At 43.3% G+C, this 26,009-nt stretch overlaps 1 protein-coding gene across 1 annotated transcript in view; it reads left to right on the top strand.

The window, feature by feature from the left end:
- Window positions 1–26,009, top strand: part of pkd1a (polycystic kidney disease 1a) — a 68,601-nt gene that overhangs the window by 17,954 nt on the left and 24,638 nt on the right. The window contains exons 5-25 of the mRNA XM_061087608.1: window positions 808–971; window positions 1,974–2,221; window positions 3,143–3,397; window positions 3,544–3,712; window positions 4,128–4,305; window positions 6,146–6,360; window positions 7,374–7,495; window positions 7,590–7,740; window positions 10,108–10,370; window positions 10,903–11,283; window positions 11,898–12,374; window positions 13,413–13,544; window positions 14,531–14,706; window positions 15,498–15,628; window positions 17,003–19,626; window positions 20,516–20,713; window positions 20,813–21,112; window positions 21,254–21,699; window positions 22,538–22,688; window positions 23,885–24,037; window positions 24,809–24,949. Of these exons, the coding sequence (XP_060943591.1) occupies window positions 808–971; window positions 1,974–2,221; window positions 3,143–3,397; window positions 3,544–3,712; window positions 4,128–4,305; window positions 6,146–6,360; window positions 7,374–7,495; window positions 7,590–7,740; window positions 10,108–10,370; window positions 10,903–11,283; window positions 11,898–12,374; window positions 13,413–13,544; window positions 14,531–14,706; window positions 15,498–15,628; window positions 17,003–19,626; window positions 20,516–20,713; window positions 20,813–21,112; window positions 21,254–21,699; window positions 22,538–22,688; window positions 23,885–24,037; window positions 24,809–24,949 (7,075 nt within the window). The remainder of the gene's footprint in view (window positions 1–807; window positions 972–1,973; window positions 2,222–3,142; window positions 3,398–3,543; window positions 3,713–4,127; window positions 4,306–6,145; window positions 6,361–7,373; window positions 7,496–7,589; window positions 7,741–10,107; window positions 10,371–10,902; window positions 11,284–11,897; window positions 12,375–13,412; window positions 13,545–14,530; window positions 14,707–15,497; window positions 15,629–17,002; window positions 19,627–20,515; window positions 20,714–20,812; window positions 21,113–21,253; window positions 21,700–22,537; window positions 22,689–23,884; window positions 24,038–24,808; window positions 24,950–26,009) is intronic.

Genomic DNA, 26,009 nt, shown 5'->3' on the forward strand with positions numbered 1-26,009 from the left:
ACATGATGAATGAAGCTTTGTTTCAGACTGGAGTGGGAGGGAGGGAGTAGTAATTATTCCTCACCAGGGCTCTGGATGAGAAATGTGCTTGTGCAGAGTTTATATCTGAGTGGGGCAAAATGTGTTAATTGTAAAAAGACAGGCGGACACATCTTAGATTATATTACTGTTCCCTGTCTGTTTTTTTCCCACTTGCTCTTTCCTTCTTTTTCTTAGATGTTACTTTTTGTTATGTCATAGCAGGAAAAGCACTGGTGTAGCTCGTAATGTTAATGTTGATAGTTCTGCCAAACGTACCTTTCAGCTATATTTAACTATATTTATTGTATCTTGCAATATTGACAAAATGGTTTAATTAACAGAAAACCTACAAATATCCTGTAATTATTAAAAATTACTGTTTTTTTTAAATCTCAGAAAATGTTGCCGATATTTTTAGCATTTTACAGTTTTTATTTCGTATTTCCGTATTATTTCATTGCAAAAGCTGAAATGTTTCACGTTATTTAGTTTGAACATCATATTTCATTTTACAAAATGTATTGAATCTCGTACTACTTTGTGTAGTTTTTACAGTGCATAATAACGTATCAGAGAAAGCTTTAATAATTTCATAGTATACTGCTAAAAATTGCTAGTCACAGTAATGCTGCCATCTTTGCTTTGACTCACTGATCAAACTGTATTTTTAGCACCACCACCAGTATGGTGAAGAAAGCCGGGAATGTCAGCTTTAATAGTTTATCACATTAGCACAAACAAGATTAAGAGTTCAAATGAATGTATTTCTGGTCTTCTCTCCTCTAGCGACCTGAGCAGCAACCCCTTTGACTGTGACTGTAAGCTCTTCCGGTTGGTCATCTGGCTCCAGGACAGAGGGGTGCGAGTCCGACGCCCGGACGCCATGCTCTGCTACGACCCTCCTGACCTCCGCCACCAGCCCCTGCTCAACGTCAGCCTGCTCACCTGTGGTAGGAAACAATACACACCGACATCAATCCGCTGCATGCTTGATTGATAAACAGATTGACCTAATGCCACACACATAATCCAATAAAGAAATATAGACATTAGTTGCTGGATTGGACATAGGGTTGCAAAATTCCGTGAATATTCAAAGTTAGAAACTTTCCATGGGAATTAACGGGAATTAAAGGGAATTAAAGGGAATAAACTGGAAATGTTGTGGGTAATTTATACTAACTGTATTTACCTTGTCATATACAGACATAAATATAAACGTTTTGTTTTGTCATAGGCTGATTTGAGCCCTAAGGAAACTTTGGGCACTTGACTATATGCTTCTGCATCGTTGTGTCATTCTTAACATAGGTCTTTAAACAGTATTTGCAAATGTACACAGCCTTTCCTTCTACATTAGATGGGGTGAAATGTTTCCACACATGAGAGAGTGCACGTGGCCTTGTTCTGTAGAATAAGATGAGAAAAAAGTTTGTAAAAAAACACTGATGCAATGCCAGAGATATAAATAGTTAGCCAAACAATTGGAATCGTCTGTAAAAATATTTTACAATTGATGGATAAATAAATGGAAATATGCTAGATGAATCGATGAACAATCCTCAATCAGCATGCTAATATATTTTCCCCAGTAATATCATGGAAACTTACCTGACTAGTCCTGCACACTACAGCAGGCCTCAATAGCCCTGCTGTAGAGTGAAGGATGCTGGGAATTATCTGTGTATGTGATGGAGGAATGCACAGTGGAGGGTTGAAATTCAACGTTCAAATAGAATTTTGAACGATGTTTCTATTGCTAAGCGTTTAATTTGCGTAGATTTTTTTTTTTTCAAAATTCCCGAGCTTAACTTCCCATGGAAAGTTTCCGGAAGATTCCGCCCCTTTCCAACCGTAATTGGGCAGAGATGGTCCAAAGCTGGTTAACATTATAAATATCTATAAGCTTTAATAAGTGAAGTAACCCCTTTAATTCTTTGCCCCCCTGACAGGTCTGAACTATGCAGCCTGTCATGAAGACAGAAGCAGTGTAGGAGGGAGTGAGGTTGTTATCTTCTCTTCCTCCACACCCGGGAACTTCACGCGGGAGCAGTGTAACAGTGTGTGTTTTGCTCATGCGTCCAACCTGTACGGGGGCTTGGGGGCGAGGCACGAGTGTCTCTGCAGCACCAACTCCGAGCTCAACCTCATCAGTGAATCTCAGTGCTCGGCCGCCTGTACGAACCCCCATGTTATGAAGGTACGTAGCACACTGTGGTCACTGCAATGCAAGATCTTCAGTCAGGTGTTTGCTTTGTAAAGAGCAGCTGCAAATGGAGCCCACCTTCTGTATCGTTTCCTTCTCTTGATTGATTCCTTCCTTTGGAAGCGCGCCAAACAGGATTTCCTCCTTTAACCCACCAACAACTACCCTCTTAGGACTGAATGACTCTCTTGCTTCCTCAGATTCAGATCTCTGCACTGCTGCATGAGAAACCCAAAAGACCTGGAAATCAAGATTTGTTTATTTTCAATTTGAGCTGTTCATAATTTTAACTATAACCACATTTCTATTTAAAGGGACTCTCACCTTTGTTGCATTTTTACACTTTTTTTGGATAAGGTTAAATTGGTATTAATAAGGTAATGACACTCTAAAATGCAAGACAGACCCACCAGGAGTAAAAACAAACAATTATTTCACTCTCATAATATTTAGTGAAAACTTCAACCAATAAAATTCTTCGGACCGAAGGACCTTATTGGCCGACAGACCTGTCTGTTTGCTGCATGGACATGCAGGTTTTCCGTCTGCTTCTTGTGGCGCATTCGTGCGTGCGCGGAGGCAGTAGGTTGTAAGTCTGCTTGTAAATAAAGTTTCTTCAAAAAAATAAAAACACCGGGATGGTTGTAAGTCTGCTTGTGTAAATAAAGTTTCTTAAATAAAACACCGCGGATGGGAACGAGGGGGTGGGGCATTGGAGGAAGGCGGGATGATTTGAATGTGCTGTAATTCTCAAATGCAACAAAGGTGAGAGTCCCTTTAAAACAATGAAACATTTTGAAACAACAAACATCTTAATAATTAACAGCAAGAAGTGCTTTTGTTTTACTTTTGAATACTTGTGCATATTAGCACCAAACCCTAATTTTTCCTCACATGGTTTCCTTTGATTCACAGGAATGTGGGTGGACTCTGGCTCTCGATGTGTTTAAGGTGGACTTCTCCATCTCACTGAAGCCACTCCCACTGCAGAGTGTTCATGACCCCGTCGCTTTGGCCGCCTCCTCCTCTGTCACCCCGGTGACGCTGTCCTGGGACTTTGGCGACCTTTCATCCCGGGTCAATGGAACATGCCTCACCACAGCAACTCATAAATATGGACTTCCGGGACACTATCCGGTCAGTGTGATGGCCTGGGCTGGAAACAAGGAGGTGAGACGGAAAGAAATGAAATATCTTTTTATTCAGATACACTCAATAAAACAACAGGTGGTTTTCTCAGTATTTTTAATGTTTTCTGTTGGTGTATATTCAGCATTGTGGCCTGTGGTAGAAATCCTTTGCTTGCTCATGCTCAGGTCTCTGCACGTGGAGAAGTGACCGTGACAGTTCCTCCCAAACTGGAGCTGCACTGTCCAACCCTTGCTGTGGCCAATAAGAGCCTCGAGTTCACACTTGTCAGCTGGGGTGCCGTTGGTGTGGAGGTAGACTGGACCATCACAAAGGATGGCGTTCAATTTGCCAAAGGTAAGATACACACAAGCTGTGATCATCTAAGGACCCTCAGCTGATGGCCGTTTCATAAACCAGCTGGGAAAGTGATCCCAGTCAATCTGATTAGCTTTGTGTTACCTTTTCTGCTCAAATTCAGCATTTAGCAAAGTTGCTGAAATATACATTTGACTAATGAACTGATCCCACTGTATAAATGCACGTTCCTGAACAGTGTTGACTCTCTGCACACGTTGACTTATCACCGGCTCTCTAGAGTGTGCTTTCAGAATGTGTTGTGTAGCTTATGTAACATGGGACTAACTCAGAACACAGTTTTTCAGCAATAACTTTTTCGAGCAATAAAAATAGCCGGTGCATGTTTCCCTGATGCTGTGCGCTTTCAAACAATCTGGGAAATGGCGTGACTCACACATCTGTCCTCCGCCAGCCTGCCCTCACTGTCCAAAAGACGGGGTGTACCACGCCGAGTCGTCACGCTGCTTTCAGATAGTCCCGGGGGAGATGAGCTGGACCGAAGCTCGACAACAGTGTTCTGACCGCGGCGGGGATCTGGCAGTCGTCAGGACGGATGCACTGTGCAACCTGCTGGCTCCCAAAGTCACACAGTGAGTGTTGTCTGTCTTTATGAAGTGCAAAAGTGGGGCCGCGGTGTCGATCTCTGTGCAATTAATTTGTTTTGATGTAATTCTTTATGTATATTCGATTTTTTTCTGAATTTCTTAATCAGTTTTCCTCAAAATAAAGACCCGATTCTTTCAGGGAGTGCTCTTGTGCCAATGTGTTAGTATCACTCTGTACAGACAACACATAAATATATATAAATAGATACATGAATAGATGTCAGTGTTCATACAATATCAGGCCCCTTCAGAATGTTGGCACGTACAGAACAGATAAGCTGCCAGCTCCGTGACACAATGCGTCATCCCGGTTTGCATTACAAAGTTAACAGTTCTCACCACGTTGCCGTCTGTTTGCGGAGGCGAGCCAAAGAAAGACTGAAACAGACAACAAATTCTCAAAACAGATGTTGAACTTTCAATCACTGACAATCACAACAGGACTTGGATTGGATGGGGGGGGGGTGTGTGTGTGTGTGTGAAACATGTGTTTTTCTTGCTTCTCCCCCTCCTGTCTCGGGCACATTTGTCTGAATGTGACCCTTTTGAGGGGGTTTTTCCCTGCGTGCTTTTGTTGTTCAGGCATGATGCCTTTGATTAGGTTCTTTGTTTGTCTATTAATGTTGTAGCTGTTGTTCTGTTTATTCTGCAGGTGCTTCAAAATAATGAAATGTTTTACGTGTTTCTCAGTGTAGCACATATTCCGATGCGAACAGATGATGACAACGAGCTCTGTCTTGGCAACCGTACACTGTGTCTTTGTTCGAAAAACAGCCGCGTTTCTTTGCGTGATCCACTGCACATCTGTGTGATGCACTGTTTAAGGATGTCGCTCTTAGCTTTGCCACGACAAAAAAAAACCACGTCGGACCTGGCACTGGTCTGAAGGCCTCCTTTAGGTTGGAGCAGGTCGCAAAAACACACATCTGTAAAAGCACAGCTGCATTGTAACTCCAACACCCGGGGAGGAGGAGTCCACACGTCATGCTGTGTGTGCTAATGCGAGGGTAGAGGCCCTGCACTCGCAGACCTAAGTGGAGGAGAGAAGAGAAAACCTGCTGCAGATGGAGCTTATCCCCCTCTCCTCCTCCTCCTCCGCTCATGTGTTTCTCCATCCCCTCACTTATATAAGGAGCTGCTCTTTTTTCAGACCTTGTTTGTTATTTTTGCCACAAAGACCCTTTTTCTTGTTCCCTCTCTGCTTCTTATTCTTCACCCCCGATCCCCTCTCTTAGATGTCGTATTCAGCCGGTGTAGAAGAGTCTGATCAACAGAAAGAAAGAACACACTGTCATTTTATCATTGTGTATACAGAAAGGGGAGCTTCATTGTATTTTTAAGTTAAAAGCCATGACAGAAAAAACTGAGAGGGGATGTGCAGTCCATTAGTGGAGAGTTTATCTGTCGTAATCACAGGGAAACACTAAATATCTGACATCTCCTCCGGAGCACCCCACCGGGCTTCAATCAGAAGCCATTTTCCTACTCTCTCCTCCCTGCAATTATTGATTGTTGAAGGCACGCTAGCGCATAATTCACTTATTGAGAAACACATCGATTTAAGTCTTGCTGTTTTGTCGGGAGGTTTGTGTGTTGTGTTGTTGCTTGTTCAAGGAAAAGACCTTTTTCAATCGTTCAATTATTAACCCTTGTTTTGCCCTTTGTTTTTCGAGGTTCATTTCATGCAGATTTTCTTTTCTTTTCATACATTCGTGGTGATATTTGTATGTCTGTCTTGCTGTATGACAAGTAAAGGAGCCTATTTTCCAGCTGCCAAGCAGGCCCTCTGTTAATGTCTGTGTTACCTGTCCATTCCCTGCCCCAGGGAACGAGGCGTGTGGCTTGGCTTGAGTGACGTTAACTCTCCAGGAAAGCTGCACTGGGTGAACGGCTCTGAGGCGCAGGAGGGAGAGGAGGGCCCGCCGCCTCGCTCCACGATACCCCGTGGAAACGTGTGCGTCTCGCTCGATCAGCGGGGTCAGACCAGTTCACATCCATGCAACGCCAAACGCGCCTATGTCTGCCAGTACAGGCCCCAAGGTAGATTCCATATATTCACACAGACACAAACACACACACACACACACAATGTGTCCACAAAAACTACGAAGCAGTTCAAATACCTAGAAACCCATAATCGGGGGGAGGAAATGGAAGCTGAGGCGGAAATTCAATACGAATATCCTCTGCACCTAAGTTGTTTGGGATGAAGAATTTCAACCTTCTTCACTTTCATATAAATAAAAACATGGCACAAACGAGTGTAGCAATACAAATCCTACCGCTTCCATCATAACCAATTACAAGCACAAGAGTTGCTCTCCGAAGCACCATTTATAATTAGAGTACACTTGGCATTGAAACAAATTGCTCCTTGTGTAAGAAGCATCCGGAGACTCTTCTTTATTATGATTAGATCAGAGTAATGTGGCACAGCATCTCCGTATTTTAATCAAACTAATGCACCTCTGTCTCTGGAAAGAAACAGGGTCATGTTTTCACACTAGGTGGACAGGGAGGATTGGAAAAAAATGATATGTAGCTTATGTATTAGTTACGTTCCCCAAAGGCTACATAAATAATGAGCATGTCCTCTTTCTCATTATTACCTCCACCAAGGTGCTTATGTTTTCACCCCTGTCCCTTTGTTTGTTTGTAAGTAAGATTATACATATCTAACTAAACGAATTCCCATGAAACTTGGTGGAAGCGTGTGGTACGGGTCAGAAGGGAGCACATAAGGTTTTGGTGCGGATCCTGATCAGGGTGCGGATTGAGGAATTATTTTCACTTTATTCAACATTGTGAGAAAATGTGTTTTATTTTTATATTTTCACTGATTTGGAAAGGGGAATGATTTCCATAGAAAAAGAAAATCAGACACATTTAGGAGACTGATGAGTCTGTGCAATTTGGTGCGGCTGGGTTGAAATCAAGGAGACTGTTCAGTCTGTAGGTCGAGGTATGTGCTCCACTGAGTGCCATTTTAGGTTTCTTTATGTGTAATCAACATTCCTCGTTTTGATTTCATTCTTTTTTTTCCACCTCCACAGTGCGTGTTCCAGATTCAGGAGTCTGGACTGTGGGCCTGCCTGTGTTCACCTCCCAAAATCCTGTGCACCGTGCCTCGTCCTCTCCGCTCCCTGCTCCACAACCGCCCAGCAGTGGAATAGAGGCGAGGCGGAATCTCAGCTTCGACAATGTTCATCGTTTTCTCTTCCTCAAACCTTCTTTTGTCAACCGTTCTGTTTTTGTTTTCTCTCACTCAGGTGCTGTTGTTCCCGGCTCTGAGCTTCGTTCAAGCAGGTCGTCTGTCCTCCCTGGAGTTTGTCACTCAGGAACTCAGCTCACAAATCCAAGTTCGATTCCAGACCTACAGCCCTCACTGTCATCATCCAGGCCTGCACCTGCTGCTGCCCAGTGAGTCACACACACATGCACAGATACACACTAACACACACTCGGCTTGTAAAACCATGCACACATTTCTGGTGAATATCAGCAGGTGTCAAAAAAAAACAAAAAAAAAAACAACAAGCCACCTGCACTCATACCTTCGGTTGGATAAAAATAGACGCACACACACACTCACCCTCACACACACTAACACACACACACACACTCACCCTCACACACACTAACACACACAAACACACACACACACAGTGGCCAACGCTTGTCTAAAGTTGTTAGGTAGGTGAGCATGACAGAGGAGTTTGAAGGGAGACAGAAAGTAGGATGACACAGAAGAGGAGCGAACAAGACCAATCAAGGTCACCTCCCTCCTGAGCTCCCTCCTGTTCTCATCCAGACACGGCACTGCAACACTGCAACACTGCGACACGGCACACGGCACAGGAGATTGAGATGCTTTCTGTGTTTTCTTTTGTACACCTCCATCGAGACACAACAGAAAGATGAGGAGCAGAGAGCAGACGCACACGAAAGACCCGAGAAACAAATCCACAGAGAGACGAGCGGTTGTTTTGTCTGTAAAACTTTCACTTTGGGAAATTTGTGAATGCAGCGGTGGTTAGTGGAGGTAATGACATCACGCAGCTGCGCTATAAATCCCAGAGAGCACGTTTACTCGACCCCACTCAGAGATGGATTCAAGCCCAGCAGGGCAATTATTTTCCCACTACAGAAACACTTTTACATAAGTGCACGCTTTTTGGTGTTGTTTTGCAGAACTTTTCTTGTTTGATTTCTCTTTCATCCAATAAAACGTTGCTTTTATGTGCCGTTTATTCTTTTCAGATGTAAGATGTGACCACACTGACGCATCAGCTACACATTGAGATTTATTTGTCGATTGTTTTTTTGCTTGTATCCAGAGCCATTATTTATATTACATTTTATTTAGCTGACACTTTCATCCAAAGCGACTTAAAATATGTGCATTCAACCATGAGGAACAAACCCAGAGCAACAAGAATCAAGTCAGTACAATATGCTTCAAGAAAGCCAAACTACAAAGTGCTTTATCTAAGTGCCATACAAGTGCAGTGAGGGAGCAGCAAGCCGATTGGCTTGGCCCTTATGTGATAGGGTTGTCCGTCCATATGGAAGTACATATGTCCCGCTCTTATGAGCACAATATCTCAGAGGTTCAAGGATGAATTATTACGTTTTGATGGTCAATGGTCAAGATCTGTGGGACCTCATAACACGCCGAGAACAAAATAATTCATCCATGACAAACAACACCAAATAGTTTTTTTTTCAATTTCTTTACTCCACACAGTTTATTGCATGAGTCGGCACAGACATCAAACTTAATAACCTGTTCTTTCTTCTTAAAATATCACTCTGTTTTTAATGAAAATAATACATTTGTATACTTTTTACAGATGATATATAATTTACCATTGAACAGAGAGAAGGCGGAATGAAAAACACAATATATTTAAAGACTACATAAAGTGGTCGATGGTAAAAAACACTTTTATTACTTTTGCTTCTGTTACTTTTATATACCAAACACACAATTAGCAGATAAAACATGAAGCATTTTTCTAAGTTAAATTATCTAAAAGTACATAAAATCGTCACGTATTCAAATATTTGGTCTGCTCTTTATTCTTTAGTAATATGGTAAAATATATAACAATTCTTCATTTAAATGTCTAAAAAGTTCACACCTATGTTATATATTTTCCTGACTTGTTCACAACAATGTTCAAACCCAGAGAAACACACAATTTCACACAAATATCAGGACGTTTAATTTTGATCGCCTGCTAGCCAGTTAGCCAATCGGCTGTTTTTTCCTTCACCTGTTTGTATCAGTCACTTTTGAATCATCAGAAAAACAAAAATCTGTGAACATGATTTGCACCAGAGTCAGGTCAGATCGATTTTCCTCGGCAATGATCTCACCCTGCATCAGGCCGTCATCAAACAAGGTTTTAAGTTTTGGTTTTGAGTAAGAAACTCAGGGGTGGCTGTAGCTGAGGGGTAAAGCGGTCGTCCTCCAACCTGAAGGTCGGCAGTTCGATCCCCAGTCTTCCCCATCTGCATGCTGAACTGTCCTTGGGCAAGATGCTGAACCCTGAATTGCCCCTCACAGAACAACAACGTGCCGCTAATAGATGCACTGTATGAATGTGTGTGTGAATGGGTGAATGTAAAAACTGTACTGTAAAGCGCTTTGAGCGGTCATCAAGACTAGAAAAGCGATATATAAATACAAAACCATTTACCATTCCTAGCGCCCGAGGTTACATATTGTACTTTTAAAAATAAGAAGTTAAGCAATGAAGAAAAATCTGTCTTGTGTCTCAGGTTGTGGAGGTCCAGCGTGTTCTCCAGTGGCTGTCTGTGTCCCAAATGACACCAAGACTAGTGACCCACCCTCTTGCCCCCGACTGGAGCAGTGGTGTCCCTTCCAGCTCCGCTGCCTTGCACTGTCGAGTCCCTGCCAGCCGTGGTCCTGTCCTAACTGCAGCCAGACGCACCGCCTGCCTCCCGGGACGCTCAGGCCCCGCTACACCCTTCAAAATGAGGTGGTCTTCACTCTGCCAGCAGGACCGGCGGCTCATGTAGTGGTGAGAGGGATTTCTTTTGCCTCCAACGTTATTAAAGTTAACAGGGAGCGATGTTTTTGAAATTTTGCTTTTAAAATACAGAAAACCTAGAAGAAACATTTTTCTTTTTTTACGCTATGACTATGGACGCTATTCGTCACTTTCAAAATAAAAGCATGAAAAAAAAAAGTTTGAAAAACAGGGGAAAAAAATGTTCGGAAAACAGGAAAAATCCTGTTTTCTAATTTTTTTTTTTTTTTTACCCAGAGCTTCTTTTTTTTTTTTTTTCAAGTGAAAGCAATACGCTTCCATAGAAAACGGATAACTTCCAGCTTCAGTTTGAGAGTGTTTACAGCCAGATAGGATAAACAGGGAAGGGATTGCAGCTGGAGGGTCCGCCATTTTACTGCAACAAAAGAAGCAGATTATGCTTAGATTCAATAAAGAAGACTCTTCTATTTATATGCAAAGTTGGTAATGTGCAACCTTGATCTTGATCTTTGTGACTTTGATTTGTAATTGCCTCTAACGTGCACTGTCCTGTTTTTCCCAGGTACAAGAATACCTGGAGGACCTCTTGGTTTCCGGCGGTGATGTCATCGCCCTGCAGCATGACGCCGGTCCCGGCTCCTTGCTCCGCTGCCAGTCCTCCACACACTCACAGTGGCGACAACCGGTTCTGGCCCTCAACCAGTCGGAGTGGTTCTGGATAAACAACACCAGACATTCAGCAGAGAGATCGGCCGACTCTGACGCCGACCCCCTGCCCGACCCGGAGCTGGACGTGGAGGTGCTGGTGGCGGATGGCGAGGGGGGGTGGCTGGAGGAAATGGTCTGCCCCGTCCGAGTGCTCTATGTGGGACAAAGTGAGACCCAGCTGCAGGGACAGCAGCTGTCTGCTGGGTTACCGCAGCCTGGACTCTACAGCCTGCTGGTAAGACATCAAAGCAGCGTGTCATATCCCAGCACGCACCTATCAACATGCATGAGGAGGCCAAACTAGAATGTGGAATATACTATCACTTATATATCTTTTACTGGAAGATTTGTTTTTTCTAATGACATTTTATTTAGCTGACACTTTCATCCAAAGAGACTTACAATACGTGCATTCAACCATGACGAACAAACCCCGAGCAACAAGAATCAAGTCAGTAAAATATGCTTCAAAAAAGCCAAACTACAAAGTGCTTTATCTAAGTGCCATACAAGTGCAGTGAGGGAGCAGCAAGCCGATTGGCTTGGCCATTATGTGATAGGGTAGTCCGTCCATAGGGAAGTACATATGTCCCACTCTTATGAGCACAATATCTCGGAGGTTCAAGGATGAATTATTATATGTGAGATAAAGCAATTCACTTTAGATTTAACATTTTGAGAAGGAGTTTTTGTTTAAATCTCACTATAGATCAATGTAATTTATTGATAATTTTTGTGTTTTCAATGTGACCGCATGGAAATTAACCAATCAACCCCAGATAAATGTCTGTATTAATCTTTGTCCTTTATTAGCACTTCTATAATAATTGAGTCAAAATGAACTTTCAGGTGACCTCTGCTGAGCCAGCATACCCAGCCTCAGCATCATGCCCACTGCGCGTGGTGCCCCCCCTGGGCCTGACAGTCCTCCACCCCCTCCCCCAAAATGGATCCTACTATCTGCAGCCCAACAACACCCGTCTTCTGCTCCGTGTCCAGTCTCGCTACGCCACACAGGTATCACGTCGAGGCAGCAATCGCAGCATCACCTTCCAGCAAGAATGTCCAGTTTCATCCGGCGCGGCACTCTGTCGGCCCGGACTGAGCTCAGGGCCGGGGGTCAAGGTCACCGAGCCCAGCCTGTACGCAGTCCTAGAACTGAACCTGGGAGCAGAGGAGCAGAGGGGTCCAGTGCAGGTGGAGCTGGAGGCACACAGCAACGTGACTGAGGCCAGCCTGATTATAGTGGTCCACGTGGAAGAGCCCCTCAGAGGACTGGTGGTGCAGCCACACCCTGCCCACCGAGTGCTGATGGAGTCAGTTGTGGTGGGTGTATGTATTTGTGCATTTGTTATTTTAGATATAAGGGTTCCCATGCATACTGGATAACCTGGGCATTTAGAGACTTATTTTCCATTCATGTTAACAACCCCCTAAATAAATCATCTACATAAACTTTAGTATGCATTATGTTTTTAATCCAATTCACTGTTTTTAAAGAGACAGTTTATTCTCTCCTGTAACTCCTGTTACTGTGCGCTTCTATAGGTGCGTTTATCAACCCAGTACAATAAAAAAAAAAAAACTTTGACAATAACTCACACCTATCATTTACATTATCATCTGATTTATAGAGAAGAAACATAGTTATGGAGGAAGAGATTGTAGTTTGATGCTGTGAGAAACCTGCATGTAATCCAGTGTTTACAGTGACGGCCACATTTCAAGTGCTCAAGCAAGTCAAGTTAGAAAACAGTTAAGGACTAGCAAAAACAGCTTAGTGTACAGTCAGTGGTGATCATCAGTAGTCATCACCTGTAATTAAAACACTAAATCATGAACCCATCACAAATAGAGGAGAAATAAAATGCGTTTTCAAATTTGTCAATAGGAGACCATTGACACAATCCCTGGTGTCTTTGTCATCATCCCTGGTTTTGTATCTCCAATTGGTTGTTGCTTGTATATTGTTTTCATCACCACTGTTATGATATCCCATATTGATTGCATATCGATATATTGTGCTATAATTTTATCTTTAATTTGACCATGTCCTTGCAAGTACAGATGGTCATCCGATTTGTACTTGAACCCTGAAACCCCCATGTCTCAGGGTTCAAGTACAAACTCCTGTTTGAAATGTGGATTACAGCCGCAGATCAAAGTTGAAATCTGGCGCCCAGGCTCAGCTCAGTCTCCCAGATTGCAGAGATATCATGGAGCAAGTGAAATGGTCTTTTAAAGCTTTTAAAGACTTGATGACCACTCAAAGTGCTCAACAGTGCCATTCATATGTTGTGTGAATATGTTGAATGTGTGCCACGTGTGATGTTGACATGTTGTTTATATATATGTCTGTTTCAGAGCTACACAGCATCAGTCCTGGAAGGCTCCAGTCCCACGTTTAGATGGACAGTGGACGACAAACCCTACTTCACCTATTACAACACTGTGCTCAACGTCATCTACCAGCACGCTGCCGTCTACAAGCTCACCGTGAGTTTCCGTCACATGATCAATCTGCCGAAGTCTCTCTGTTACGTGCCTACATGCAAGAGTAGGATTTTTTGGATAAACATTTTATTCGACAGGTTTTCTTTTAGTCTCAACACTGACCAAATGGCTCTGCACAGTTATTATATTGTATAATCTCTTATTACAAAAAATATTTATTTCACTTTTTTATAACAGCAGTGCAGTGTCTGTTCTAATCCTGCCTGTTTAGGTCAGGCTCTTTACTTGGCCTGTGGTGATGCAGCTTTCTCTCAGGAACTGTAAAAGTGATCTGCAGTAATTAAGTACAGACCATCTGCAGGAGTCTGTCCACAGAACCCTGAAGCCACTGCTGCTGCATAAAGAGCTGTTCACCTGTTTGTCAAGTGTTTGGGGAAGTTTGACTCAGTACCCAGAACCCCCAACTGGAGAACCGGTTGTTGTTGTCTTGAACAAGCTGTTGTCCTGATGGAGGTCACTTGCATCCATCCCTGTATTATTATCAAATAATAGGCCTGGTCGCGTGTCACTCAAAGTGCAGTCAGCCAATCAGAGGAGGGGCTCAAGAGGAAGGACAAAACAGCCTATTCTGTCTGCAGCTCCAGAGAGAGGCAGAAGTGAGGACATGGGAATACACGTTACAGCAGTTTTTTTCGACTTTAAACCACAGATATATCATCTTATGGCCAATACCTCAACTTACATCCCAGAAAGGTGTGAAACACGGGCCCTTTAAGCAGCTGTTTTTCTGACCAACAGTCATAATGCCAAAGAGACTCAACCAGCCAATATATACTTTTAAGGAACTCAGAACCAGTTTATTTATAAAATGTATAAAAAATGATTGAAACACTTAAAGTACCGATAAGTCTAATTTACTGCTCACAACACACGTGAGTGAGTGAAACTACGTTCCGAGTGCTGACCCAGTGTTGTCACATTAATGGTTGACTTAGTGCCACCGTCCTACTGGAAACTTCTTTGTGCAGGTGACGGCCAGGAATCATGTCAGCATCCTCACGGAGCACTTCAACGTGACAGTGGACCGCCTGCAGCCCATGGCCGGCCTCTCTGTGAAGGGCGTTCCAGATGTGGTCCCACAGGGCTCCACTCAGACTCTCACCACTTCTGTGCTCGTGGACATGTCTGTGGCCGCCACCTTCCGGTACGTGCAGAGGGGGATAGACGGACAGAATCATAGATGGATAAACAAATAGATGCTGTCTTTGGTGTTTTTTTTGTTTTTTTTTTTATATTAAAAACTGTTTTCTCTCTGTCTATTCTTCTTTTCTTGTTTTGGAGGCAGTCACGGTACATCTGTTTGTATTTGGCAGCTGGTTTCTTCTCCTCTATCTGTCCCTCTTTCTCTTTTCTCTGTTTTTGCCTTCCTGTGCACCATAATAGCAAGGCAGCATTCATACCATGCAGAGCCTTGGATTTATAACTGTGTGGTTAGCGCAGATTGCTGACAAGAATTTTCCCTTCTGCTCGGCTGTTTCCCCCGTACTTTCCCCCCCTTTTCTTCCACTCTTTCTTTTTCTCTTTTCCCGACCTCCCTCTTTCACATTCCCACCCTCCCAACTGTGGTGCACTCTTTCACTTAGTTTCCCTCCACTCTCACCATTCTTGGTCCAGAGAGGCTTCCTGAGTTTTGAGTTTCCACTTCTCTTCTTCCAAACCCTCTATTGCCTTGTCAGAGAAGAGTCCCACTTTCCTGTGTGTGTGTGTGTGTGTGTGTGTGTGTGTGTGTGTGTGTGTGTGTGTGTGTGTGTGTGTGTGTGTGTGTGTGTGTGTGTGTGTGTGTGTGTGTGTGTGTGTGTGTGTGTGTGTGTGTGTGTGTGTGTGTGTGTGTGTGTGTGTGTGTGTGTGTGGCACGGTGGGTGGAAATGGTTGTTATTGCTTCTCTTCATCTGAGCTCCTCTTTTAATGGTTATACGTGTCTCTGTTGTGTTGCAGCTGGTTTTTTGGTGACGGGGGATACAAGGAGTTTGAATACAAGCCTCCCTATGCACCGGCCCTCCTCTGCCCGGACTCCCCCAATCAGGTCCTCCTAAGCAACAATGTCACATATATCTACTCTCAGCCAGGTAACCCCTCACTCATCTTCCATTCTATTAATTTAACTAGAAGTGTACTCAGTGTTTGAGAGCTCAAACCTCTACCCACACTAATGCCATGTCAAAGCCGCATTTCCCATTAAGTATCTAGACTGTGGCAGCCAGCGATATTCTAATTTGTCCTGCCACAGTTTCATATTTATTCAAAAACTAACTTCTCATGGTAACACACAAGATCCTTAATTTTGTGTTTTCTCCATAGCTGTTTGGTGTGTACTATCCATATATTTGTAAGCGTCCACGCAGATAGTCAGACCTCATAGATTTGCACTTACCCGCAAGTGCCATGCAATTTGTTTTTCCCGCAATAGACTCTGTGCTTGTCACTTGGAATCCACCCATTTATTTGGATTCGCAAAAAAAAATGTATTCATTCCTTCCTGACCCAAATCCGTAAGGTAGTTTTTGCGTCAACCTGTTAACTAAAAGACAGACAAACAAAACAAAAGCATAAGCTCCTTAGCGGAGTTAAACATTTTAAATGGAGGAGCAGTTGTAAGTTTAAACATAAGTTTAAAGGTTCTACACGGATCTTCTCATTTTTATTGATTTTTAGCGCCTCTGTGGTAGTGTTTCCACTGTCACCTGATGTAAAAACCTTGGTCCAGACAGCATATGCATTTGCTTTGGAAGGAGTGAAAAAAGACCAAAAAAATACTGCAACACCGCAGCTCTCTTCAGATTGCTTTTACTGTAATGATACAACATGAATCAGGGACTGCATCAGTTTACATTCTCTTCTCAACTGTCTCTCTCTGCTCCGAATGCAAACGCACAGAGAGATTCCTGGGCGCATGTTCAAAAGAGCGACAAGTGGGGGTTTAGAGCTCAAAATACTCAACTTATTCATATCAAAATAAAGATATATAAAATATGAACCCATTTGTGAATAAAGTCAATCTCCTAAAAATATTGGAACTGATTTAACCTAACCATTTGAGTATTAAATGCATTTATACAGGGATGAGAAATCCATACTTCCCCACTCCTATTATTATGGGCAAATGGAACATCCCACTTGGGACAATACCAAGTCACTCAGTGTATAGGGGCCTAAAGTTTGGTGTTTGCAGGATGCGTAGCAATGTATTGTAATTCTCATTCAGATCTCAACCAACTTGTTTGTAAGAGACCTCGAGTTGGCGAGTAACAGACTCGGGGGCTCTGGTCTGTACGGGTTAGCCTTTAGCCCATCGCGTAGCCTGACTCGCTTCCCCCGCTTCTGTTTCCTCTCCCTCCATTTCATGATGTGTGTCATAAAGAGGCTGCAATATTGATACAAGATTGTATAGCTAATTTTACACTTTTTTCTTGCTCTCCAATTTCCCCCCTCTCTCTGTACAGGAATATACTCTGCGGTGGTGTCAGTATCCAATCGTTATGACAACATCAGTCAGAGCATCAACATGAGTGTCTACAGCATCCTCACACGTGTTGATATACAAACAGAGCCACAGCTCCTCCTCGCTGGAAAATTAGCTGTTTTTGAAGCTCACCCCCTGCCCTCAGCCTATGGAATTCAATACGACTGGCACTTTGGAGATGGTTCAGCGCCATTACAAGGTCGCCGCTTGGAGCACACCTTTGCACAGAGTGGCAACTTTAATGTTTGCGTATCGGTGAACAACACCATCAGTTCTATGGAGGCTTGTGCTGAGATGTTTGTATATGAGGAGATTGAAGATCTAAAAGCGGAAAGCTCATCTCCAACAGAGCTTCACAGCCCAACTGCTGTGAGGGCCCGCCTTGCTTCAGGTAATAACATCACATGGACATTCTCCATGGGTGATGGAGCTATCTACTCTACATCTGAACCTCACGTGACACACACCTACAACAAAGATGGCAACTACACAGTAAACGTGACCGCCTCGAACGCTCTGAGCTCTGGTTGGACAATCCTACAAGTGCAGGTGTTTGTCTTCCAAGTGATAAGGATGGAGCCGTCCGGGTGTGTTCAAGAGCAGACTCCAGTCAAATTTCAAGCCTGGGTTTCCGGTAATGAATCAGCTCATCTATATGAATGGTGCTTCGGGGATGGAAGCCCCAACGAGACACACCAAGGCAACCCCAGAGTGTCACACACCTACTGGAAAAGTGGAAACTACCACCTCTCGCTGCTTCTTTCCAGCGGGGTCAACAGGGCCACCAAGGCCAACTTCTTCAACTTGGTGTGTGTGCAGCCAGCTTTGACCCACATAAGCCTTCCCATTGAGAAATCCCTCTATGCTGTTGGAGAAGACATTCTGTTCCAGGTCAAAGCTGAGCCAGGGTTTAACTACTTTTATCAGTGGGACTTTGGTAGAGAGGAGGACACTGTGCTCATCCACGGTTCTGGGAATGTTTTGACGATGTATAAAACCCCAGGTCGGTACATGGTGACAGTCACTGTCTTCAATAACATCTCCAGCAGTAATACCAGTGTTGTGTTTGAGGTTCTGATGCCTGTAGGACCAATTGTGATTCAGCACAATGGCACCAAATACAACAACTTAACACTTCAAGCACCGTATGCTTTCACAACTTCCTCCCAGGCCTCCGATGTCAATTACACCTGGAACTTTGGAGACGGGAATACTGTTGCAGGTCAGAATACCCTCCACACCTACAATATCTCAGGAAACTACAATATCACACTAACAGCAGCCAACACAGTTAGCAGGAATCACACTACTCTACCTGTTGCTGTGCTGACACCAATCCGTGGGTTGACTGTCAATGCCAGCTTGGTTAACGTCCCTCTGAATGCCTCGGTTCACTTTGAGGCCCAAATGGAGAAGGGAGATGGCGTCCGGTTCTCTTGGATCGTTTGTGACCATTGCACCTCAATACCAGCGACCCACACCATGTACTACACCTTCCGCTCTGTTGGAACTTTCAACATCATCGTGACGGCTGAAAATGACGTTGGAACGACACAAGCGAGCATCTTCCTGTTTGTACAACGTGAGCTGGAGGGACTGCAGATTTTGGCAGAGGAGGAGATTGGAGGAAGTGGAGGCACAAAGGTGAGCAGCTGCTGCTTTGCTACGAACCGCCTGCTCCACCTTCAAGCTGGACTAAAGGAAGGAACCAACATGACATTTAGTTGGAACATCATCAGAGAACTAGACCCAGCCAGCTCAAGCTTCAACGTAACCGGAAAGAATGTGGAAGTGAATTTCTCTAAACCAGGTCCATGTGAAATCTTCCTTCGGGCTACCAACCTCCTGGGCCAGCTTACCATCAACAGAACCATCCACTTCCTGGAACCAGCAAAAGGCCTGTTCCTGCAGATTAGCAACAATCCAGTTGCGGTCAATTCACCAACTAACTTGACAGTCTTGACCATGGAGGGCTCAGACTTGCAGTACCGCTGGTCTGTGAATGGGGAAACTCTGATATGGAACAAGTCCTGGAAGACCCACACCTTCAGCAGTCCTGGCCAGAAAGTAGTTACTGTGGAGGTCTTCAATAATGTTAGCTCAGAGGTTGTCTTAGAAACTGTCAGTGTCCAGGAAATCATTTCTGGACTAACATTCACAGCTACCAATGTAACAGACCAAAGTTACATAGCAACAGGCGCTAGTGTCTCACTCCAGGGAGAGGTCCTGACAGGAACCAATGTGACATGGACATGGCTGATAGACGGAAGAACCGACACAGGAAGGAGAACCTCCCTGGTTTTCCAGGAGCCAAAGATGTCCCTCATTACACTAAATGCCACCAATGATGTCAGTGGGCAATTTGTCTCCAGGGAGTTATTTGCTCAGGACAAGATTCAGGGGTTGGAGCTGAGGGCAAGTAAGAAGATTGCAGGAATCGGCGAGAAGGTGGAGTTCACCATTTCTATGGCAGCAGGGTCGGACGTTCACCTGATCCTCAGCATCAGTGGAGATGCCACTGTTATCACTCAACCCAACCAAACCTATGTCCACGTGTTCAGTAGAGTGGATACCTACATGGTGAATCTCACTGCTCACAACCAGGTAAAGTCAAGAACATACATGACATACATTAGAAGATAATATATTATCAATGCTTTGGCTGTTCACTTTTCACTAAAATGATAAAAGATAGAAGATAGACTCGTTGACATAATATTAAAAACAGCCAAGGCTGTTAAATAATATTAACTCGTAAGCCTTATATAGATTTGTTGCCGTATACGAAAAAGTGATACATGAACAGTTCGATAGAATTTACCAATGAACTAATTCATTTCTTCTTTTTTCTGCATATATGTTTATACTGTAAGGTGTATTAATCACTGCCTCACATGTGGGCACATTTACACATTAATGCTGACAATCTAATGCCACACAGACAGTAGCGTCAAGGTATCTCGGTATGTGTGATTTTTCAAAGAAACTCCTTGACATTGAAAGAGCATGTTTAAAACTAGAATAGCACTCGCCAGAACTCTAACGCCAAAAAATGTCATTAAGCTGCACCAAGTTTTAAAAGAGCCATAGATTTTTCCCTGGGAAATTGGTGAAAGCATCAAGAAAGAACTTCACAATGTTAAGCATCAAAATTGTATGGGTATTTTACTGATCCATAATACATTTTATTCCTAGTCTCTTGGTATCCGGTTAATAGTTTAATAGTCAATAGACAAACAAATATACAAATGCAGATTAAAAATAACCACCTCAGCAGAGGTAATTATACTAGATATGTGCCTGAATCATATAATTGAGCATATTGTTGTTTGTTTTCAACTAAAATATATCAGAATAATTAAAATGGTGGTCCAACAAAAATTCAAATGAATCGAACCACCAGTACATTTCTCTTCTTTTGAATTAACTTCATATATGGACAAGATAAAAATTAGTTAAGCCAAACTAATAAAAATTCAATGTGACAATCCAGGTGAGCTCCAAGAGGCGGCACCTCCAGGTGGAGGTGATGGAGCCTGTGCGTGGACTGTCCATCTTGGGAAGCTGCACAGCAATTCCTGTTGGTGTGAAGAGACTGTTTGTGGCCAACATCCTGACAGGCAAACCCGTTAGCTTCCTGTGGACTATTGATCTACACCACCTGCACAAGATTTCACATATGGGAAAAGAGGTCAGCTCACTCAAATAATAAAGCCTTTATAGTTATGATTTACACCACACAAAAAAGCAAAACAGATGTAATGTATCTCAATGAATCCCCCAACTGCAGGTGTCGTACATGCCAGAGGAGGCAGGTTTACTGACCATCTTCCTGAAAGCGATCAACGCCCTGCATCACCAGAACATCACCAAGCACATCCTAGTGCAGAACCTGCTGACGGCTTCCTTCCTGTACGCAGCACCTCAGGACACGTTCATCCATAAAACAATAACCCTGATGGCTTCTATCACTCCCAGGTCAACTCCTGTGGAGTGTTTGTGGGACTTTGGGGACGGTTCTAGTTCAGTTCACACCAACACCACAACTGTGGGTTATGAGTACCAACACCCGGGACACTATATGGTCAAAGTATGTCCCTTTATATTCCATAATTCAATGTAGATCATTTCTCTGTTGGTTGATCCCTTAAAACATGAGAACATGTATTCAACAGATGCTGTTTGTTGAAGCTTAATTGTAATTTCACCGGCTTGTTTTTCTCTGTGTCAGGTGAACTGCAGCAACCTGGTGAGCTGGGTGTTGGCCCAGGTGGAGGTAAACATCAGTGTGTTAGAGTGTGAGGAACCAGAGGTGCAGGTGGTCCAAGCCCCCCGCTTGGCCATCTGGCGCTCCCAGCCCACTTTGGTGGAGGCCAGTGTCGATCTGAAAGGCTGTGTGCGCTATGGGGCTCAGTACCTCTGGCAGATATACTCCAAGCCCTCCTGTGATAATGACAAAGATGCCCAGATGTCCTCTGGAGCAGGGACTCGGCCCTCTCAGTCTTTGACTGTTCCAGTCATTCGCCTGCCAGTGGAGGTGGATGTGCGGCGGCTGCAGCTGTCATTACCCAAGATGGCTCTGGTGACAGGAAACTACAGCTTGGTGTTTTCTCTGTCATATGAAGGCGTGCCGCTGAGGAAGGCTGCCTGTCTGCAGCTGAGTGTCATGGGTGCCAGGTCTGTAGGAAAACAATTTCTCTCGTGTAAAGCTGTCGATTACTTGTTCTCACCCCTCTTTATTTTGACTCTAAATAAGCAATAAATCTGCTAGTTTGATGCCGTATGAAATCAATGCAACAAATCTTTTTTAGATTCTTTAGTAACTTTTTATTAATTCTAGTACAATCGATTCTAATGGTAATCTACTTTCACATTGTTGATTTATAGAATATACTGACATGATTTTGGGGACTGGCACTAAACGTTCACTGCAAGCTCAACTACAAGCTAACAAGCAAACTCAGCAAGCAAGTGGCAGGTATTGATGTTCGAGCATTATGTGTCAAAACAAATTGTTTGGCTCACTTGGAGCTAAACATCGATCAACATGGGTGAACCTGGCCTCTAAGGTTAAACTAGCGGGTTGGATAACTTCACTAAAACAGCCCCACGTCAAGTAAGATCAAATGAAATAGCAAACAGGCAAAAGTTATGAGTTTCTTGTCCAATAAACACAACACCAGGGAGGTACCTTTGGCCTCTTGTAGCTCTAATCAATAGTGAACTATTCACCGATTTTCACTCTTTATTTGGTTTCTTACTGAGCGAGCTACGGCTAGGTGCTGGCTCCAGCTCTGGTTGTTGGTGTGTGACGTAAAGCAGGTCGTAAGGTTCCAGCACGGAACAGCACAGTGACATAGTACAGTTCCAGGTGTCCAGGGGGCGCTGTGGCGATGACAGACATGCCATTCTCCCTATTATAAGTTTGTGTACCATTAAAAGGATTTGAAGATGTCAATTTAAGGTTTCATAACTACTTAGTGTTGCTTTAATTTGATCCTGTTTCCTTTCTCAGGCTGATGCCCATTATAGAAGGTGGGACTTACAGGGTGTGGTCGAGGACGCAGGACCTGCAGCTCAGTGCGGAGCAGTCCTACGACCCCAACTTGGACCCAGATAGCCAGTCACTCCTCCACTACCACTGGGAGTGTCAAAGTACCTCAAAGGTAAGAACAGGCTCAACATGAAAGATGTCCTCTGCTCTCCTGCTTTGGCTCTCATGATTAGAAGGGATAGTTTCTTTCTCTATCTCTTTCAACATTTGACTCTAGTCTTACCGAAATAAGAGAGTGCTGAGTTGTCAAACTCAACTCTCAAACTCTTTAATGGTGAATTTATTTGACGTACTTTAGAGCGCAGACTTCATTCTGCAAAGGAGATTGTGGAAAAGTTGTGTAATGGTCATCTGGTTCTGAGTTCTGTAACCGCCTGCAGGGAGGCCTGGCAGCATTGGTGTGACAAGGAGAACTCAGATCAGTTTGTGAGTGTGCCTCTTTAATGCTGAGGGTGCAGGACATGGTTTTAGGTTAATGGTTAGAATTAGGTTTAGGATTAGGGCGAGTGTTAGGCTTTCAGAGGCACTGAAAGGACGCTTATGTAACGGTTTACTGATAAACTCAGCATTCCACAGCTTGTGCTTTGCTCCCTACCCTGACAATTATAGACTTTCACATAAACAACAGACACACATTACACACATACACACACGTATGTTGTGAAAGATCACCTTAGGTAACTTTACATCTACATACAATCAGTATGTGGAGATTCACAAAGACCCTAAACATAACCACTGCTTGTTTAATTGTAATCTGACTCCAAACCTTAAACTAACCCTTCATTTATCCGTAATCTTACCCTAACCCTAACCCTATTCCTAACCTAACCTTAACCATTCGACCCATAAATTAACCTTATCCCAATTGACAAAACTATATACAAGAGGACAAGCTGTCCCTACTGTTTTTAAGTCTGAATAGTGTCCCAAAAGTTATCATATGACAAAAACACACTCACACAAAGCTGGTGTAAAAATAGAATGAATTGTGATAGAGTTTTGTCCTCGCACCATCTCAGAGAAATTTCACTGCATTTTTAAGACCAGGCCTCATCACCACATTGTTGTCCAAATAACTGTGGAGTGGTGAGTCATTCACTTGCACATTGTGCCTGTTGCCGCAAGCAAAACACAACTAATGACCATTACATGTTGTGCGTTAAGAAATGTTTTTTCTTGTCTATTTAATGTTGTTGTAACAGTGAAGTTTTATCAATGTTTCACACTAAGTCGTAAGTAAGTCCTAATCTTATTTCCCCGTTTGACAATTATCTGCTGTAGTGATGGTCCAATCTCTGCTTGCAGGGTCCAGAGCACTGCTCCACTTTGAACTTCGGCTTGGGCTCCAGCGGTCCAGTGCTGGGAATCTCTGGCTTTGAGCTGGAGGCAGACGTCGAATACACTTTCAAACTGACTATCAGCAAAGACAGGATGACACCAGAGTCCACCACGCAGACTGTAAGTGCACACAATCTCCTGCTCACGATAATAGATGCATATTTTAAGTCTGTGGTTTCCAATTTGAGGGTGTAATAATAACAATTATAAAATGTTAATATTATGTTAATAAAAAGAATAAACTAAATATTTGTTTTTGATTTGATCTGCAGTCTAAGTTTGTGGTGAAGGTTATTGGGGAGCTCATATGTCATGCTATCTGGGAGTCAACTTCTGTACTAATAATGTGACTCACACCAATCTGGAGCAAAATCTTACCAGTCTGGAAAATCAGGTTTATGGTGGAACAGAGGTTCTGTTTCTCATTAGTTTGATGCTCTTACCATTACTTCAGTGATAATTTGTCAATGATACTGTCAGCAAATATTATATCAATACTGAAATTATTAATTTAGTCTTTCAGAAGATTCACCTGAGTTCAGTGCCTGTCTGAAAGCAGCTCTGTGAAAACATTTCAGTTGAATTGTTGAAGGTCATCACAGACCATGGCAGACTTTTCAATTTCTCGTTTTACTCATGTCATTTCTACTCACTCATCTATTTATTCACAAAATATTTGTCTTGACATCTCTGGTCAATTGATCAGCAAGGCATGTTACTGAAATGTGTTACTGAAGCTGCTTCCAAAACAGATTAAATAGGAAGTGGCATTTAGACTGTAGAAAAAAATAGACGAGGTAAACAAGAGAGGAAGCAAATGTGGTGTAAATAACATGGCATGACACAGTGGAGGGTCTGTTTCCCATGCTATCGTCTCATGTCGTGTGACAGGTGTTCGTCCAGAGTGGTCACATCCCCATGGTGTATCTGGAGTGTGTGTCCTGTAAGGCCCAGTCCTTCTACGAGGTCAGCCAGAACTCGTACGTCTACCTCAGAGGGACCTGCACCAACTGCCAGGGCTTTCACCGTGGGGTAAACAAACACACACGCGCATATGCACTCACGCACACACACACACACACTCATAATGAGGTCACTGCAGTAGCGACAGTGAAATCAACATTTCCAGACCCTCTCTTTCCTTCTTCACCTCATCTCCTCCTCCCAGCTTTATTAAGTCTTTCCCTGGGATCTGTGATGCCGGCAGTGTGTGGGTGTGAGAATGAGGTCATTGTACAAGCAGAGGGGAATGTATGTTATGTCCTCACCAACATAGAAAAAAACACTTGTTGAGTCACTGGGCCTCAAATTGCAAATACCAGTTGACTGTGCTCAGCTGTTCTCTATCTTACTCACTTTTTAAATCAGTTCACTGTTGTTTTCCAGGCTAGTAAATGCACTGTGGTTCTCACATGTGGAAACAAAGAACAGCATCAACTGGAAAGAGTTGAGTTCAGTCTAAATCAAACATTTCAGTTCATTAAGTCAGTTGTACGGAAATGCTTTTATAGTAGGGCTGCACAATATATCGAAAATGTATCGTCATCGTTTCCCTCTCTCTGTCTGTGTCCCTCTCTCTCTGTCTCTCTCTCTTTCTAACTCGCTACAGTTTAAAAATTGATTTGTCTGTTGCCACAATATCAACACTGATCATCATTCAATTATCACTTATTTTATTAATGAGTTCCATCTTTCTTCAGAGCAGCACATTCGTCATCCGCTTGCGAGCTCTTTTCCTCTCTCGCTCTTTCTATCTCACACACACACACACACACACACACACACACACACACACACACACACACACACACACACACACACGTGATCAGACACATGTTTAAACCGAGTCTGGGTAATAGCCAGGGACTGTTTATGTTTATTTATCGTCATATCGTCATTGCAATATTGAACAATGTTTTTGCATATCGCATGTTTTCCTAATGTCTAGCAGACCTATTATAGTTGAGTATTCCAAAGCTGGAAATAAACATTTTCCAATGATTATAAACCAAGCTTTGGAAATATCCAGGAGACACAGTTCAGCCAATCTGTGAGACTTTAGGTTACAATATGGACCATCAAGTGGACATAA

This window comes from Limanda limanda, chromosome 2, assembly GCF_963576545.1.
Source record: "Limanda limanda chromosome 2, fLimLim1.1, whole genome shotgun sequence".
In the NCBI taxonomy this organism is placed as follows: Eukaryota; Metazoa; Chordata; class Actinopteri; order Pleuronectiformes; family Pleuronectidae; genus Limanda; species Limanda limanda.